This window comes from Melopsittacus undulatus, chromosome 7 (assembly GCF_012275295.1).
Source record: "Melopsittacus undulatus isolate bMelUnd1 chromosome 7, bMelUnd1.mat.Z, whole genome shotgun sequence".
NCBI classification, from domain to species: domain Eukaryota; kingdom Metazoa; phylum Chordata; class Aves; order Psittaciformes; family Psittaculidae; genus Melopsittacus; species Melopsittacus undulatus.
In genome coordinates, this window is record NC_047533.1 from 31,183,451 (window position 1) to 31,200,708 (window position 17,258).

Below are 17,258 nucleotides of genomic sequence, written 5' to 3' on the forward strand. Positions count from 1 at the left end.
ATTAAACTGACATAGTTAGGGCCTGCTAATCCTCTTATCTGTTTCTGCCTTTTTTTGTTTTTAAATAAGTTCAGAGCCTAACCCAATTTGCACCCTTAAATCTGCCTATTTGCATTTATGGAGTAAGAGAAGTGCACAATGTATCACAAACCAGTGCTAAATTACAACATCCCGAATTACAATTCCTTCTGAGTTACTGAAGGATAGAAAATTCCTTTCAGGAGTAGTATTTGTGCACCAACACAGGTTAAATTTTATCCCTAAAGAAAGAAAGTCCACTGTTGTGTCTTAAATGTAAAACAGTAATTTCTGTGAGAACAAAGACGACAACTGAACATCCTCATGATGGAAAAGGATGTAGCACATAGGGGACTCTGCAGTGTATGGAATTGGGTTTCATTTACCATCAGTTAAGTCTGAGGCATCGAGATCAAGTGTTTATTACCTCTCCTAAGACCTCCAGCTCTTCTTCCAGCTGCTCAGTTTCCTCCTTCACTGCCATCAGATAATCAGTAACTGACTGCCGAGGATGCAGCCCCTTTTCAAAGCGGTTGTACATACCACTCCAGAACCTGCAATTGACAGAGAGCAATTGACCTTAGCAGTTTTCTCATTTGGTGAGGTGGCATCAGAAAGCTGAAATACACAGGGGGTTTTATTTGTTTTTCCAGACACGTGTTGTCCTAAACGATCCATCCATGGATTATTCATCATTAGAGTGCATACACTAAGTTCATTGAATATTTGGTAAGATACATGGTTCATTTGTGTTGGCTCTGTCCTGAAGACGCAACTCTGGACGTAAACCGCTTGAACCAGTTATGATGCACAAGAGAAAGAAAGGTGGGCATACCTTGGACTTGGATCCTGTGGTTGTGGGTTCACTTGTGTTCAGTGAACACAAGTTTTGGCTGTATTATTTTCTTGTTCTACACTCTGGGGTTTAGAGGAATGGTACCTATAAAATAGCGGGGGTTGAAGGCAGCTTTTCATAATCCTAGTTCTCAACTGCTGTTTAACTTCCCACAGGGTCAACTTTGAAGTTTTATGTGCTTGTTTTTGTCTGGGGCAGGAGAGGGGATGGTGAGGGTGATAGTGGTGAGGTGCAGGAGTTAACAGGCGTTTTTTTCCTCCACTGTATAGAAGAGTGTCCTATTCTCTTAAAATTTAAACTGACCTTTTAAACTGGCCTAAGGAGGTGGCATGACGTGCATATGTTGGCAAGTTTTCTTGTTCTGTGGAATTGCTTGACAAACCTTTATTTAAACAGCTGAGCTGATCTTTTGTTTTCAGGAGGAAAGGACTTGAACTGTAAGTCCATAGCTTACTCTAGCTCTCCTCCCATCTTCTGTCTTCCTGGCAATACATGGTCACGGTCACACTCTGAGCACGTAAGGAGTTCACCAGACATGTTAAGTAACCAGGAGACCTGCTGTCAGCTGCAGCTGTCCAGCCAAGTTGCTGACAGAGATTTTCAGTGTACATGCATGCTCCTTGGTGGAGCACGCACGTACCTTATTATTCCTACCCCAGTAGTATACTATTTAAGTCATGTTCCCCTTTAAGTTTATCATCTGATAGCTCATGCTCAGAAAGCTTTAGGCACCCAAGTGATTCCACTGAAATCAACAGGATTACTCATCTGATGGAGGATACACAGTATCAGTAGTTCTTTTATAAATCCCACTATCCTAAAAAATGCTATTAGTGAGTATTTCAAAGTTGTTTTAAAGTGGATGTGACCTGGAACAGCAGACAAGAGAATTCTGTTTCTGTCATTTAGGATACTTACTGACTTTTAACAGGTACTTTTTCTGTGCAACTAGAAAATGAATTAGTTTTACCTAAATCACAGTTTTCATTAATTTCTATTCAAGTTCTCATAATCTTTGTTAAGATTGATGTTACAATTATTACTATTTACATTCTGACTTGAGTAATTATTTCTAAATTATGCTATTTTATTACATTTTGAAAAAAAAAGTAAAATCAAATTGTATTTTTTGAGGTACAGCAACAGTGTTGGGGAATTCTGCTGTTTGTTTTACTAAACTCTTGTTTTAGCAATGAAACCCTATCCTTTCTTGAAATGTCTCTTTTTATTTTTGACACTAGTTGATCCAAATAAATACCACAAAATCGTGGAATGGAAGAAGTTGAAATTTGGAAGCTGCAGATGAGAACAGAACTGAAAGAGACATTTGTCAGTGGAAGAAGTAAGTAACTATGAAATTAGGACACACAACTATCAATATAGCTTTAATCTTAAGCTTCTTTTCAGACTAATACTCCTTTGTGAAATGGTGCAGAGGTGTTGGCTGATTATGAGCATACAAGGAACAAACACATAGCATCTGAGACTGAATTTCCTCTCTAAAAGTCACCTTATGGAATGACAAATATTGAATACAAAGGCACTCTGTTCTGTACAAACACATCCTACAATTCTTAGTAGCAAGTGATTTTACCTACTTGTACAAGAAGTTGCATGGAGCCATCTGAGGGCACATGGTCCCTTGGGTTTTACTGTAGTCAGGTCTATACAAAGGATTCAGGTAATATGCACGATTTTTCCACAAGTGAGCCCACAGTGAATATGTTCGTTCTTGGATTCTAAAAATATATATATATATATATATATATATAAATAATTAAAATAAAGTCAGATATAACTAAAGCTTAGTTGTGACATCCTAGTGCTCTGTACTTACTCATTTATAATCTGCTTTATACTTCCTGAACAGAATTAGTCTGCAGTTACAAATATAGAAAAGCAAGAGACCCATATTCCTCTGTTGGTCACTAAAGGCAAAATCCAATCCATTTGCTATAAATCTGGAGCAGCGTTTCTGGTGGTGTGGGGTTTTTTTGAGAGATAAGGTGGAGAGATGGGTTCCTTTGCAAGTCGATCATTTCCCTAAACTTATCTTTCAGACCAATCTCTACACCAAAGGGATCCCCACATTTAAAAGCACTCCTACACCATTAAGCAGTTATTTCTCATTAGGTTAGTTAGGTCTTGGGATAGGATGACTTCTGAAGGTTTTGACTTTAAATGGACTATGGCACTGAGGCAGCTCTGCATTTGAGCAGTGAAAGGGGCCAAATAGCAGCAGCAAGCAGCAACCCTGTCCTGCCTCTCATGACTACTGCTGATAGGATCAGGATGCATGAGTAAATGGTGGGGATCATGATGTACCTGAGGAACCAGAGCCCCAGGCACAGATATGAACACTAGCACTGCCAGGAATGATACTACTGTCTCTGCTTGTGCCTGGGGGCAGGTAGGTTAATTCCTAATTGCTTTGGGGCCAGACAGCAGGATAGTTTGCTGGCTCAGTCTCCGAGAGAGCTACCAGACAAAAAAACTGTTCATAAGAAAGTATCGAAGAAATCAGGAATAAAATGTCCTGACATGAGATCCAAAGACAGGTTAAAACATAGAAGAGCAGTGACTCTTAAAGTGAGAACGTAACTAGAGTTAATATTTTGTATTAGAGCTACAGTGACAGCTTGCCTTGTTTGTTGTCAATGCTGCAATAAAGCTAGGGCCACATGGCCGAAGGGCTAATGCTCCTGTCAGTTTTCCCTAATGCCTGTCACGCACCCCATGGATTAAACTCCCAGCAGAGCCAGATTCCAGGGGATTAACTTTTTTTTTCCTGTATTAATCTGTGTTGCTAGAAGACAACAGCCAAGAATTCTACGCTGCACTGTGCCCCTTAAGAAAGCACATACAAGTAGACTGGCACATGTCTGACTCCTCAATACACCACCACCCACAGGCTCCACACATAAATATGCTACAAAAGAAAAGACTTCCATACTTCAGCTCTCGTCTCTCCTTCTGGCTGTTACACAGGAAATTCCCAAACTGGCAAGAGTAGATATGATGCTGTATGTGGATGAGGAATCTCTCATTGAATTCAAAGGCACAAGGAAACTGTTCCATTAACTGCCAAACACACTCAAGGAATTGGTCAATAACAGGGGATATCTCCTTTGGATCTCCATCTAAGTTGCCATACCTGAAACAAGACAAGATAAGTTCAATTATAACCTGAAATCCTCTAGGAAAACCGATTTAAAACTAATGAAAACAAACCCCTCATTTTTACTGAGCAAGATTTGTTTATAAAATCTCAACTGCCACTATGTATTTTTACTTACAAAAATTATGCAATATTTGTTGAGTAGAATGAAAGCAGAATTTATCAAATACAAACAAAAAATAATACTTTTATGGGTGTCTTGTTTCCTGACAGCTACATGTTTTAATGCTATTAATATAAAGTTATACCACAGTAAAATAAGTCATAAGAATGACTGCAATGACTTACTGACAAAAGTGTCATAGACAATCACTTAAGTCTACATAATAGGAAGAAGCATTTTCAATCAGTTATTCTGCTTATCTGTTGTGTGTGTGTATATATATTTATATATATCAACCAATGGAAATTCCATAAACATCTAAAAACAAAATTTCTACTATTTTTATGCATCAAAGAAAATAAAGCAATACTGCACTGCAAACCAAAGCTAGCAGTGGTGATTATATTTCATAATATCTCTCACCACCGATAGACATCTGACATATCATATGAAATGTAGTAATTCCTGCTAGAATTTCACAAGTGGTGAGGAGCTACAGAGATTTCCTGAAAGTTTTGGGTGTTTTTTCTGAAACTACAAGAGAATCATATTCAAATCAAGCAATATGTAATTAAACTCCAATATAAAAAATGCTTTATCTTTACAGAAACTAAAAGGAAATACAAGAAAGAAAGAAAATTTGGATATTTATCCATGTCTAAATGTATAAATCCTTCAAACATTTTTATTACGTTTAAAGCAGTTACATAATGGATGTGCAAAGTAACTTGTCCAAATAGATGACTTTCCATTTTGCTTTGCTTGACGCTTCTGAACAAATCCTGCTGTTCTGTTAGAACAGAGTGTAGTAGGAGGAACATATTTTATGTAATAGATAACTCGCAGACATGCCTAAGATGAAGTGTTGGCCTGGAAGTTGTAGGCTTTATTGATCAGCGACTTACATGAGGAGTCTTGGCACTACTGAAAGATATGGTGGAATCCAAAGGGATTTTGCAAGCCACATACACACTACTTTCATTTCACATGGCTCTCTCAATGCTTGTAGCAACTACAAGACCAGCACTGAGGATTCCCAATAGCAGCCTTGGAGTGCATATATAGGAAAAGACAGATAGATTGATAGGAAAATATTTGACTGATTTATCCACGCAGCAAATTTACATCATAGGAGAAAGGGTATGGTGGTTTCCTGAGGGCATTCGGTTTGTATACTTCGTAAGGCAAGAAGGAAGTAGAATTGGAATGGAAACAGATACTGACTATATAAGAATATACACAGAAAAACCTTAGCACTGCCTTACCTGTGGTTGAATTTGTGACCAAAGGAAACCCAGTCTTTTTCAATTAACACCTAAAATGAGAATATTGCATTCAGTGTTGTGGAGCAGAGCTGACACATGTTGAAATAGGTGGTGCAAACAAGCAATATTGGAATCCCAGTTAGTTCTTAGATTAAGCAGAACAATGCCAAGAAAGAATGATGTAAGAAAGCAGTATTAGAATCTCAGATAACTTATAGAATAAGCAGAAAAATAATGAGCTCAGGGGAAGTAGCACTCTGCATGGATGCAGGTAGGATGCCAGTATTTCAGCACAACTTCACTTAGCTTGATCCATCTAAAAACATCTCAAACATCTTTTTAATGTGTAACCAGTAATTTGATAAGCATTCCTAGATGCTTTACCAGTGCTGTATTGCTTGGGAAAGGAACAGATTTTCCAACATAGCTGCACATTGCAGTTTAATGTCTAGAGAGCTTCTGATACTCAAAACTTCACTGATCCCTGAAAACGAATACAAATTCTTGCTTGGATGAAAGCTCTTTGGGCTGCAAGTGTCTCTTGTCAAGGTTAGGAAAAAAGATATAAATGGGTGCCCAAATGATTCCCACCTTCGCTAGCATTTCATACAGAAACTGGGGGACTGTAACAAGGACAAATAAAAACCTGCCTTCCTACTTAAAAAAGCAAGTTATATTTAAGGAAAGTTTATTTTCCATCAAAACCAAAGATACTCATCTTATATGATGCCATAATACTTCATTTACTCTGCGAAAGAGAACCTGCTTACCATGAATCCCTTCATAGTTCTGTAATACGGATCCAATAGAAGGCTTGCTACGGAGCAAACCTGGGCTGTCCTATCCCAGCCATCAGAGCAGTGAACAAGCACACTCACACCTTCCTCAGCCACAGCCTAAAGACAGAAAAAGTCAGAAATTTCACAAGCAGGGAGAAAGGCAATAGTAAGAGAGGAACAGTGAGACATTTCAATGTAGAGTATTAATTTGGATATTGAGAGACTTCATTCATTTTTTACTCTGCCACAGATTCCTAGAATTGAGGGTTATTTCCCTTGTTTGAAAAGTCTTAATCTCATTCCATCCCATGAAACATGGCAGCTGCAGCATCACCTGTTTATGCTCCACTTATAGGAGGATTTGGGATCTGTCAGAGCAGACAGCTATCTAAAGCAGATTCCAATGCAGTTAATGCTCTAATTCATATACCAGTAACAGAACAGCCATACTTCAAATATGGCTTTTAATTTCCCATCTTGATAGTAAGGTCAATAACAGCAATGTCTGCTTATGATGCCAGCACTAGTGTGGATATTCTTACAACACACTGCATTGCACACTTGTGACATACTTCTCGAGGTTTGTGGGGAAGTCCATGGGAATGGCAAACTTCCATATCTAATAAATAAGATTGTGTCAGTATCTTTAATGTAAATGATAGAGGTTGGAGGATGACATTTTATACATAAACACATAAAGAAGAGATCATACTAAGTTCTCCCAAGTTTGGTTTGCATTAGTTTTGGAATTTGAGGTTGGTTTTTTTTTTTTAATTTGAAGGGGTTTGGCCTTTGTCATTTCTAAAGAAAACTTAATTTTAAAAGTAGAGAAATAATGTAGTTTAGGGAAGATACTACTTAGAAAAACAAACATTTAAACTAAGTTTGGGTTTAATAAGGACAAGGAATTATAATAAGTTATCTATATTTATCTCAAGAGACAAGTAAATTCTACTAAAATAGAAGCCCTGTGGGCAGGCGACCAACAACTGAGACCCTGGAATGGTACAAATGAGAATGGGTCACAATGCATGTTCAAAGAGGCACGAGAAGCTAGCAAGCATAGGGACAAAGGATCAAATTATTTTGGACTGTATTTTAAGACTAGCCATGGGGGAAAAGTTGGCAAGAGCCAATGTAAATGACCTGACTTCTGTAAGGTAATGAAAGCTACTAGGGCTGGGAAAATAGCAACATGCATTTATCTTGCAGCTGCTGTTCAGGTAAGAAACAGTTGCCTGCTGAGAAGAAAGAAGCAAAGCAAGAGAAAGAAGCAGTTACTGAGAAGGGAAAGCCAGGAAGTTTTATTCATATGGTCATATGTAGCAGGACATGAACAAAATGGCCTCTAAGAAATTGTAACAGTAACCTCAAAAATAAGAATTAAAACAGTAAAAGGCAAGGAAGGGGTAATAAAACTAAAACTACCGTCAGTAGATGATAAATTTCTGCATTACTTTGGGTAGGATTAGGAGAAAAAAAAAATCTTATTAAACCCACCAGCTCTTTTTCTGAACCAATTCTCAAGTATGTAAGAGTAGAAACTGCTAGTTTGGCCATGGTAATGTGCAGGATTTGGTTTAGGAGGTGAATTTTATTCATGGCTAAATAACTCAAGAGGGGATAACACAGTAGCTAATATTCCTGTATTACAACTAACATGAAAAGAAGTAGTCCTCAAACAGAAACCTTCAACAAAGAAAATGTCCAGAAATCAGTGGAAGAGGCAGGGGAAATAGTGAAAGAAACAGTGACAATCACTGGTGGGTGGTAAGGTATGGACATTCAACTACCTGGCATACAAGATGAAGACAAGTAGAGGCTTTAGTACATTTGGGTTCTTTGGTGAAGAACACAAGGTTCTTTTTACCATATTAACAAAATGTCCACATGACAGCACCTAAGAATCATCTCCCCTCATATATGAAGCATTTCAAGATGTTGTATTTTTTCAGATACATCACTGAAGAGCAGTTACCCACAAGCAGAGAAGTTGGTCCTCAGTTTCTGTACCTGGTTAGTGCCAGGTTAGTTCTCATTTTACATACATTACCTTAGCAATGAAAATGCCAGCATCCATAATGGCTTTGATATGCTTCAGCCAGCCAGAATTTTCTAGGCCCCACAGAAAGTCACTCATTGAAGGTGATTTCAGCTCACAAACTGCAAAATAAGCCACATCTTAAAGGTACGTAATCGTAGACCCTGAGGCTTTCACTGACTGTTCAACCAAAAAGTTATCTCTTCAGATACCCTCCATATGAAACATTCATCTTTTGAAAAGAATGGCTACTTCACAGTCAAATTTTACCACTGGGGAAAAAAAAAAAAAAAGCAGCATATATTTAAGCAAGAGTATGGGTCAGGTTTCCCCCAGTCTGCTGATTTAAGTCAAAAAGAGAAGCTGTTACAGAGCCTATTACAAACAGTTGACCAAAGACATCCTGTGCAGAGTAGATTTTCCAGAATTGTATTGGGAGTGAAGTTTTCAAACCCCTGAGAGGGGATTGTGTATTTAATAATGAGAGCTTGGAAGCATACAGTTTCTGCTCACAGACAGACAGCCACCTAAGTGGTGCCACAGCCTCTCATTCACAGCCATATTTGCTGATGAATTTCTAAGAGCAGGCTCACCAAACCCAGCCATCAGCATCATCACAGATGATGGTATTTGAGTGAAAGCGATTCACTCAACAGTTCTCCATCCCTGAATGAAACCTTATTAAAACTTCACTTAGGAAGTATTCTGATGGTGAGGAAAATCTGTAATTCATCAAGGAAAATACTTTCCTGAAAGCTTTCCAAGCTCTATGCCATATTTGAAAGAAAGCAAACTCTGCCAGTTTTTACAGCATTAAGTTTCTACCCTGCTGCATCCAAGTGTCTGGTTTTTAATATTACAGAGTTTGTCACCTCAGGACAAAAAGAGGGTAGTCAGAATCTAAATCAAATCATAGAATTGTAGGATGGGTTGGGTTGGAAGGGACCTTAACGTGCATCCAGTTTCAGCCGCCCTGCTGTGGGCAGGGACACCTTCCACTACACAAGGTTGCTCAGTCTAGCAGCAAACAAATACTCAGCAGTATTTGGTGCAATCTATTTTCAACAGCGAGACACTAAATTCACCCCATAAACAGACTATACATTTATTTTGATCCATGTACAATTATACTGCCTTTTAAGGAAAAAAGATGTTAACTAGTGAAATGCATTTAAGGAATACAGTGAGAAATGTCATGGTTTTCACTGAGTTAATGTATTATCTAGGAATTAATAATGTCTTACTAGGTCTCTTATCCTATGGAAATCTTCTAAGGGACTCAGTTTATGGCCATTATGACCAGTGGCACAACTTTAGAGTCCTTCAGTGTAATTGGAATTTGGTTTTACAAGCAAAGTCAGAGTTTATACCACATCTGAAGATATTTGGCTGCCTTAACTCCATTTAATTCAGGGGGAAGATAGCTTAATGTGTCCATACAGAGTCCTGCAATCTTTATACATTGGACCTCTTCCAGATGGCTATTTTAAAAGTCATTTTTGAAGGATATTTATAAAAATGCATAGATAGTGGCACTGAAAGCAAACAGCTTTTCACATGATTAATGCTCCTGTGCAGATGGAAGCATGACCAATTAGTAGCTGAATTCTGGCTGAAGCTGCTGTCTCTATTTACAGAAGCCGAAGGAAAGGCTGAAATAGTGCTTTTCTCATTCCCACTACCAAATTAGAGTAAATATTTACTGACCAATTCACTGAGCAAAGTTCAGACTGTCCAAAAGGCATACACTGTATATTTCACATGATTTTGGCTACCAGTCTGGACCTTAATACTGAGTTCCATTATGAATTCAGTTATGAGGCTTACTCTACAGGGAAAAGGTGTTTCTATCCCAGCAGAAAAAGCACAAAAATCTTGGAGAAATAAGACCTGCTGCACCCACTGCATGGGCACTGGAAAATCAAGAGCGCCTGTGCAGAACTCATAGCAATCCTGTGGCACTCCCTTCCCCTGTAAGGGAGAAAGAAACAGAACACATAGTGGAAACTGCTTCTTTCAACAGTGAAAGTACTAGAGTGGAATGCTGGACAGTTCCCCCATTTCTAGCAGGAAGGCCATAGGCAGAGGAAGGAGTAGATTCTGCAGGCCAAACCCTCAGGGCTCTCTTTCTGGCTGATCCATTGCTGAAGTCAAAGGATCAGGGGGCTGCTCATGTATCAGCAACTACTCCTGGTATGAGGGGAGGAGAAGCTCATATTGGCCGTTTATGTACAGACAGCGTTTAAATACAGACAGGAAGCAGCGTGTGGGGTCATCATCTCAATGTACAATGAATGGGGGTCAAATCTGGATGTGTGGCAGAGCTCTTCCATCACAAACACCAAAAGTTAGCCTCAATCAGACCTTGACTCTTTACTGGAAGAAGTCCTTGTGCAATATTTCTTTCTAATATTAAAAATAATTTCAAGGAGGCTGTGACCAGGATCAAATGATGACAAGGATCTTCACGCATACCTCTTTTTAAGTGATAGTTTTAAAAATCTGTGCTATACTAAAGCAATATGAGGCAGCAGAGACAGAAGTAAAACATTTTTGGGGAGAGGGAAGGAAACTTCAGCATGTTTGCATGCATTTTATTTCCAGAGGACAGTCAAATCTCAACATTTTTGCATATTCTGAAAAAATTCTCATCCTACAAATTTGATCATTTTATAATGATGTATTTTGCCCAAATTTAACATTATACAAAGTGAAATACAGGTTAAAGTTAAGAGAAATAAAATTTTTAGAAACAAAGTCAGTAAAATTACAAAGCTGGAACCAAATTTTTTTACCTACTCAAATAAATCATTGACATTATTACAATTATAAATTAATTTATTCAGCTTTTCCCTAAAGAAAAATCATTGAAATGAACACATTCCTAATACAAGTGCATTTTCCGATAGAAAACTCAATAATCAATCTTTGTTCAAATCTCCTCAGCATTGAAAGTTACTTAAAGTTGAATATGGAAAATAATCTGCAGTTTCTCATGTGCAGAAGGTCCTCCAACCTTCACTTCTGCTTAATTCCAGTACAGTGAATGAAATTGACCCTGCACTTCTGCAACAACACATCAGACCCATTATGTCTTGATGTCCTCTTTTCCACACCGTACACTTCCAAGCAACAATGCAGCACACATGAAACATTTTTCATCAGCCTCATTTGTCTCTTCAGAGGTTTTTATGTACCTTGTAACATCTCACACCAGATCACGAGCAGCAGACATATCTATTTTAGAGACCACCAGAGAAACGTGAAGGAAAATGGAAAAAGAAAACCTATGCAGCACCTTGCATGAGAAAAGCCCTTCTCGGACACTGAAAGTCATAATTTGTTTTGAAACAAAAGAACTTGAAAGCCTCAAGTGCTTGAACTCACAGATTTAATTTATCTAATTTCCAGTCTTATCACCAGATTGCTAAATAAGAGATTTCAACACAGCAAATATAAAACCTATGAAAAAAGCAGATGTTTTGTGCATACGGCTCATTTAAAAAGAGATGCTATGAAGGAATGTGCCCCAAGCAGCCTGAAGTGTTAAATGAATTAGAAATAACCTTGTTACAGATCACTTTGAACTGTGGGCCTCTCTTACAAACTTTTGTCTCAAAAATAATACACAGAACTGTCCATGCAGCCAGGCTGGTTGTTTACTACTTTGACTTTTAAACTGAACAAATAGAAGAACAGGTTTATTCACCCAGCTTCTCTCCTAGCCAAACAAGACTTTGTAATGAGCTAAAAATCCTTTTGTTTTCCTCCCTGACACCCTTAGACCGAGGAATTAAGTATAAATATGTCACAAAGAGAGTGACTGTTTTACCTGCATCACACTTTACTGAATTATGTCATTGAAGTAAATGATATCTGGATTTCCCCCACAAAACAAGGTGTTTGCATGATTAGGAACTCACCACTAGTTGTGATGATGCTCCACTGTACAAGTCCCATTAGTCAGCAGGCAGCTACACGCAGCTGCAATGGGCAAAGATCTCCTTTCATACCCCTTTTCACTGCTGCTGGTTTCAGAGCAGTTACCCTGGTCTGAATGACAGAAGGATCAAATCTTTCCTCTAGTTTTCATTAGAGCATTACCTTCAAGCATTTTCTGCAGACTATTTCTCATTACATGGATGTTTTCAATGCCTATGAATTGAAACTTGATGTTGGAGTAGTTGTCCTCATTTTCGTATCCCTTCCCTGCTGCTCTGTTTGCCATTGCGTTGAGCTGGAAAAAAAAAATAGGGAAAATTAGATGAAAACCCAGTAGCATACTGCTTTCAAAACAAAGCTTGTGGTCTCTTGCAATATATCAGTGTGATTTAAGTCAGGCACAAATAGGAAGCATTTATCATGGTGTCAACACAGCGGGTTAGGAGCTGGGGATCTTTTACAGACTATTGCACAGCACTGGGCTGCTGAGCCTCTGACCTCTATTTTACACACTGGAGTGAAACTTCATTAGTGAGATTAAACACAAAAAAAACCCACAGCTTATGTAGGGCTCCTCGACAAGAGCATAAAGGTTTTAATTTGGGTTTAAAAGACTATTCTGATCTAATTTTTTGATGAGCATTATGTTTACTAGCAGAATACATCCAGCAGGTGGCAGTGTCTTATCTGCCATGCCACTGTTTCATAACGTACTCTTAATGTTGCCCAAACTACTCTGTTTTGTGCTCATATCATCCAAAAGTTGATACAGCTTACTTCTTTGAAGCTTGGAATAATGAAGAGAGAGCTGGAGTTCTTCCTAAGTTTATATTATTTTGGCTGTAGTTGTATAAGACCACAAAATATTTGAATTAACAAAATTACCACAAATATCTTCAGTTGCAATGCAGAACTATCAAATATTGTGCTCTGCTTCAGCAAAAAATACATGCAATTGGAAGCTGGAGTTTTGTCTTTGAATATCTTACTTGTTTCATGGCGTGGGAAAGTCACTAAATGATTCTTTAGTTCAGTTTTCCCAAGCATAAAATTAAGGGTTTTTTTAATGCTTATTTTTCCCCTTCTGAGGCAGAGCTGATCCAAATGAGTGAAGTGCTTTTACTTTATTACTCTATTTTTATTTTATTTTCAAGTTTTATTTCCTGTAGCAAAATCTCACTGTACAATAGAAAGAAACTGTCTTTTTGCATGAAGTTCCTGCTCTTCTACAAAATACACTGTAAGGTTGGGGAACCTTTGAACTTCCCAAGAAATATGAAGGCTCCAAGAGTAACAAAGCAGTCCACGTGTCACAACCTCCATGCCACACGCACATGCCTAGCACAGCTGACAGCTGCTGCTCAGGAAAGATTTCAGAATTAAATAACCATGGATATTGCACATCCAGACTGGAGGGCACTAACAAAGTTTTTGGAGAGACCTTACAAGGTATCAGCTGGACAAAAAGTGACTCATCTTCATTGTGGTGAGAGCCAATGCTCATGAAACATCGAAGCAAAATATCTCTTAGGCATTGCCTAGGAGACAAGAGACTAGGCAGATAACTCCATTTCTCATTTATTTCCCAATATCGCAGGCAGTACTACTGATTTGCTGCCTCTGTGGTTGCTTCTGAAACTCGAAATAATCTAATTCAGTAATCTACTAATGGTACCAAGGGACACAAGAATGTCTCTTCCTGATCTCTTCCACCCCAAACACACATACTGCCAATATTCAATTTTAGTTTGGACCTGAATGAATACAATTGAGTAGGATTGATTGTCTGCTGCCAATTTACCTCCAGCTGAGATTAACAAGTTCAGCTTTGTCACATCATATATCAAAATAGGTTTCAATGGACCAAATTTCACCTCTCAACTTTCAAAGGAAACAGCTAAAGACTAAAAATTTCTTATGCCATTATAATTTCATTTTAGACTCACAAGAAAACAGCTGGATGAGACAAATTTTCAGTTCCTTTATTCTGTCCAAATTAATATGTAAATATTTGGGATTTTTTCCCATGTTCACACTTTCTAGCCCATCTATTCTCATGAGCAGAACTTCGCAATAGGAATATGTAGTTACATTTCTGGACCACCATTTGGAATTGAAGCATTATACTAATTTCATGATGCAACTCCAAGACAGGAACCAAAGGAAACCCCAAGCATTTTTCATTTACTCGAGTCCTGTGTAAAACTTCCTTTAACTTGTAGTATGCATTTGGGAAAAAGCATAGGGGGAAAAAAAAATCTTGTCTATCAACCGGCTGTCTGCTGATGTTCTATCAATGAACAATAAAAAAGCCCAGATAGTCTGAGAACAGCGTGTCCTTTAAGGACAAAGTCCTCAGTGTGACTTGCTAGAAAGATATAAATTATCTGCTGAATCCTAATCTTTCTCTTTTGAAGTAGACATCAGTGTCTAAGAAGAAAGATCTGTATGCATAAATCTAAGCCACCACAACCCCCTGAAACACTAAATGACAAACATCTATCCCCTAACTGACCTAATCCTCAGTAAAATAAATGCTGTTAACTGTCTCTGCAGCAGATCAATTGTCACAGAAATCCTTTCTTAAAAGACAATCTGAAATAACCCACTTTAAAAGTCAATAAATACAAGGTTAAATTTGCAAGGCTTTCTGACACTCATTTATTTTAAATATTGTCAGTTGCCAGACTTTGCAGCTGCCACAATATTTACTAACAAGTTTTCCACATCACCTACCAAAATTCCATCTGCTGCTCTTAAAGTAGTTGTTGTAAAGCTCTCTACATTGTGCCTGACCTCGCTTAATCTCAGTGAATATGAGGATACAACCTCTGAAGGGAACAGACCTCACTTGGCAGATTTCCTGGCATCTTTCATGTGGACAATAACCAAGTCCTGTCTTGTTATGAAGAGTTATAGAATTAATCTGTTCTACTCATAAACAGTAAGTTTATATTAGCTTCTGTAAAGCTAATAGAGGAAGAAATAAAACCAAGACAGACAGCAACCTAAGTAAAGCTTTGCATGTTGTCACCCTGGTATAGTTAAATGAAGTGGAAAAAAAGCTTTCTTCCACAGCCAAGTCCTTTGTTTTGAAGATTATTAAACACAATGAAGCACAACATATGAGGAGCATCTGGGAATGCTGAATTCCAGGGTCCATCAGTATTCATAATCTCTGCAAGGAGCCAATTCTGATAAGGCAGGTAGTTTTTTAATTTCCTAGAGCAATGGGAAACCTTGCACCAGGCTTGCTACCTTACCTTTACATTTGTTGAAAGTTCACTGAGGAGCAGCTTATACTGGTACATATCACTTCCTACACCCTCTAGATTTATAGATGCATTTAGGAGGTATAGAATTGGAACAAGGCTGTTGTATGGCACCAGGGATCACAGGAGCTTTAGTAAATTAGTCAGTCTTGTAGCACAGAGAAGTAGGAATCTGCATATACAAATTTCTTTACATCAAAACCCTTTTCTCTACAGAAGTTCAATGAAAGCAGACTTTATCTCCTGAGTGGCTTCTGAAGATGCCAGAGTTGCTGGAAGCATGACGTCATTCGTGGCAGAGCAAGCCAATTTTACTCTCTCCACTGAAAGTACAGGCTTTTTTCACTGCGCACAGGAAGTGTCTCGATGTCATTTACCAGAAAAGTTCACAGAATGGGACATTCCCGTTAATATCTTGTAAAACATTACTAATAGCCAAGTCAGTCTTTAGAAATAAATCCCATCAGTGAGCAACTTCCTTAATTAGGGAAGACTACCAGTATCATCAGCCAGGAAACATTATGCTGTAACTATTATTACGTATAGAAAACTGTTACAAACAAGCATTATTTAGGCAGCTAGGTCTGTGCTTCATATTTGAAGCCTGTTCTTCTGAATACAGTGGTAGCAATCCTGTCCTACTGCTGATAATGATTCATTTTTTTCAGGACTACAAGGTGATGACATCTTTGTCTTCCCAACAGAGCGAACCCGAAGGTCAAAGTAGTTACCAAATTACAAAGTGCAATGAGACATGCCAAAGCCCTGATTTTCTGGCTACTGTTTCTCTGGTTACTCTGCCCTCTGATTACAGCTGTGAGTGCTCAGCACTTTCTCACCAGCCCCCAGATCTTCAGTGAACCACCAACCAGACAGATTCCTCATTTCTGCTCCAGCTCTGCCCTTCCTCATTCCAGCTCAGGATACAGAAACAGCTTCCTTGCTCATTTCCTTCAAACTTTTGCTCCCATCTTTCCTTTTCCTGTGCTATAGCTCATCCCATATCTAGTAGGGATTTTGTGGAGATTTGCCCTTTTGTTTTCTTTTCTTCAGATGCTTGGTAACATCCACAGGGAGGCTACTGATTGTGTAAGAAAGAACATATCCCTATTGCCACCTCCAGACACTGAAGCCTGTTTAGTCTTCATCGCCTACAGCTGTTTGTTAGCATGTCAATTTGGACACAAGGGTTTTTCAGCTTCCAGCCTCTTCTAGATGATTACTGAGTTTCTGCACAGCATGATTTTTTAAAGCTTCTAACTTGGCCAAAGATTTTAGTCACATACAGGGATACGGCATCTGAGATCATTTACCATATTTCAGATTCTCTCTCAAATGCATAAAAGTGCTGGAGATATTAAAAGAAGATTTCCTCAATTCTTGTAACCTCAGTAAATGGTCTTTCCTCAGCCTTATGCAGAGGTCACTGAAATTTTCACGTTTTGGGAGAAATGTTGCATGGAAAATTTTCGTATAAGCAGGCAAAGGTTTGCAACTTTCCAAGGAGCTGTAAATACAGGTTTATAATGGGAATTATTTTCACTACTCTCATCAGTAATATATAGTTACTGATAGCTCCTCTGTGTGTGGAAGCAGCTCCAATTCAAGTTATTTACTTACCTGTATCTTAACATTTTAAGAACAAAGAAGATAAAAGCTCACTGTAAAGAAAAAAATTCTCCAAGAGCTAAAAATGTGAAAAGGTTCCTAGTTAAGATTCACCTGATAAACCCCGATTTGCCTGTGGAGTTACAGTTGTGACTAAATCAGAAGTATGGTGAGTCACTTAAGCTGTGCATCTTCC

At 38.3% G+C, this 17,258-nt stretch overlaps 1 protein-coding gene across 1 annotated transcript in view; it reads right to left on the reverse strand.

Annotated features, from left to right (window-relative positions):
* MTMR7 (myotubularin related protein 7) overlaps nt 1-17,258 on the reverse strand; it is a 41,195-nt gene that overhangs the window by 1,802 nt on the left and 22,135 nt on the right. Inside the window, exons 7-13 of the mRNA XM_005149151.3 lie at nt 12,345-12,477; nt 8,253-8,362; nt 6,191-6,316; nt 5,421-5,470; nt 3,828-4,028; nt 2,473-2,613; nt 446-572 (exon numbers count right to left, since the gene is read on the reverse strand). Of these exons, the coding sequence (XP_005149208.2) occupies nt 446-572; nt 2,473-2,613; nt 3,828-4,028; nt 5,421-5,470; nt 6,191-6,316; nt 8,253-8,362; nt 12,345-12,477 (888 nt within the window). The remainder of the gene's footprint in view (nt 1-445; nt 573-2,472; nt 2,614-3,827; nt 4,029-5,420; nt 5,471-6,190; nt 6,317-8,252; nt 8,363-12,344; nt 12,478-17,258) is intronic.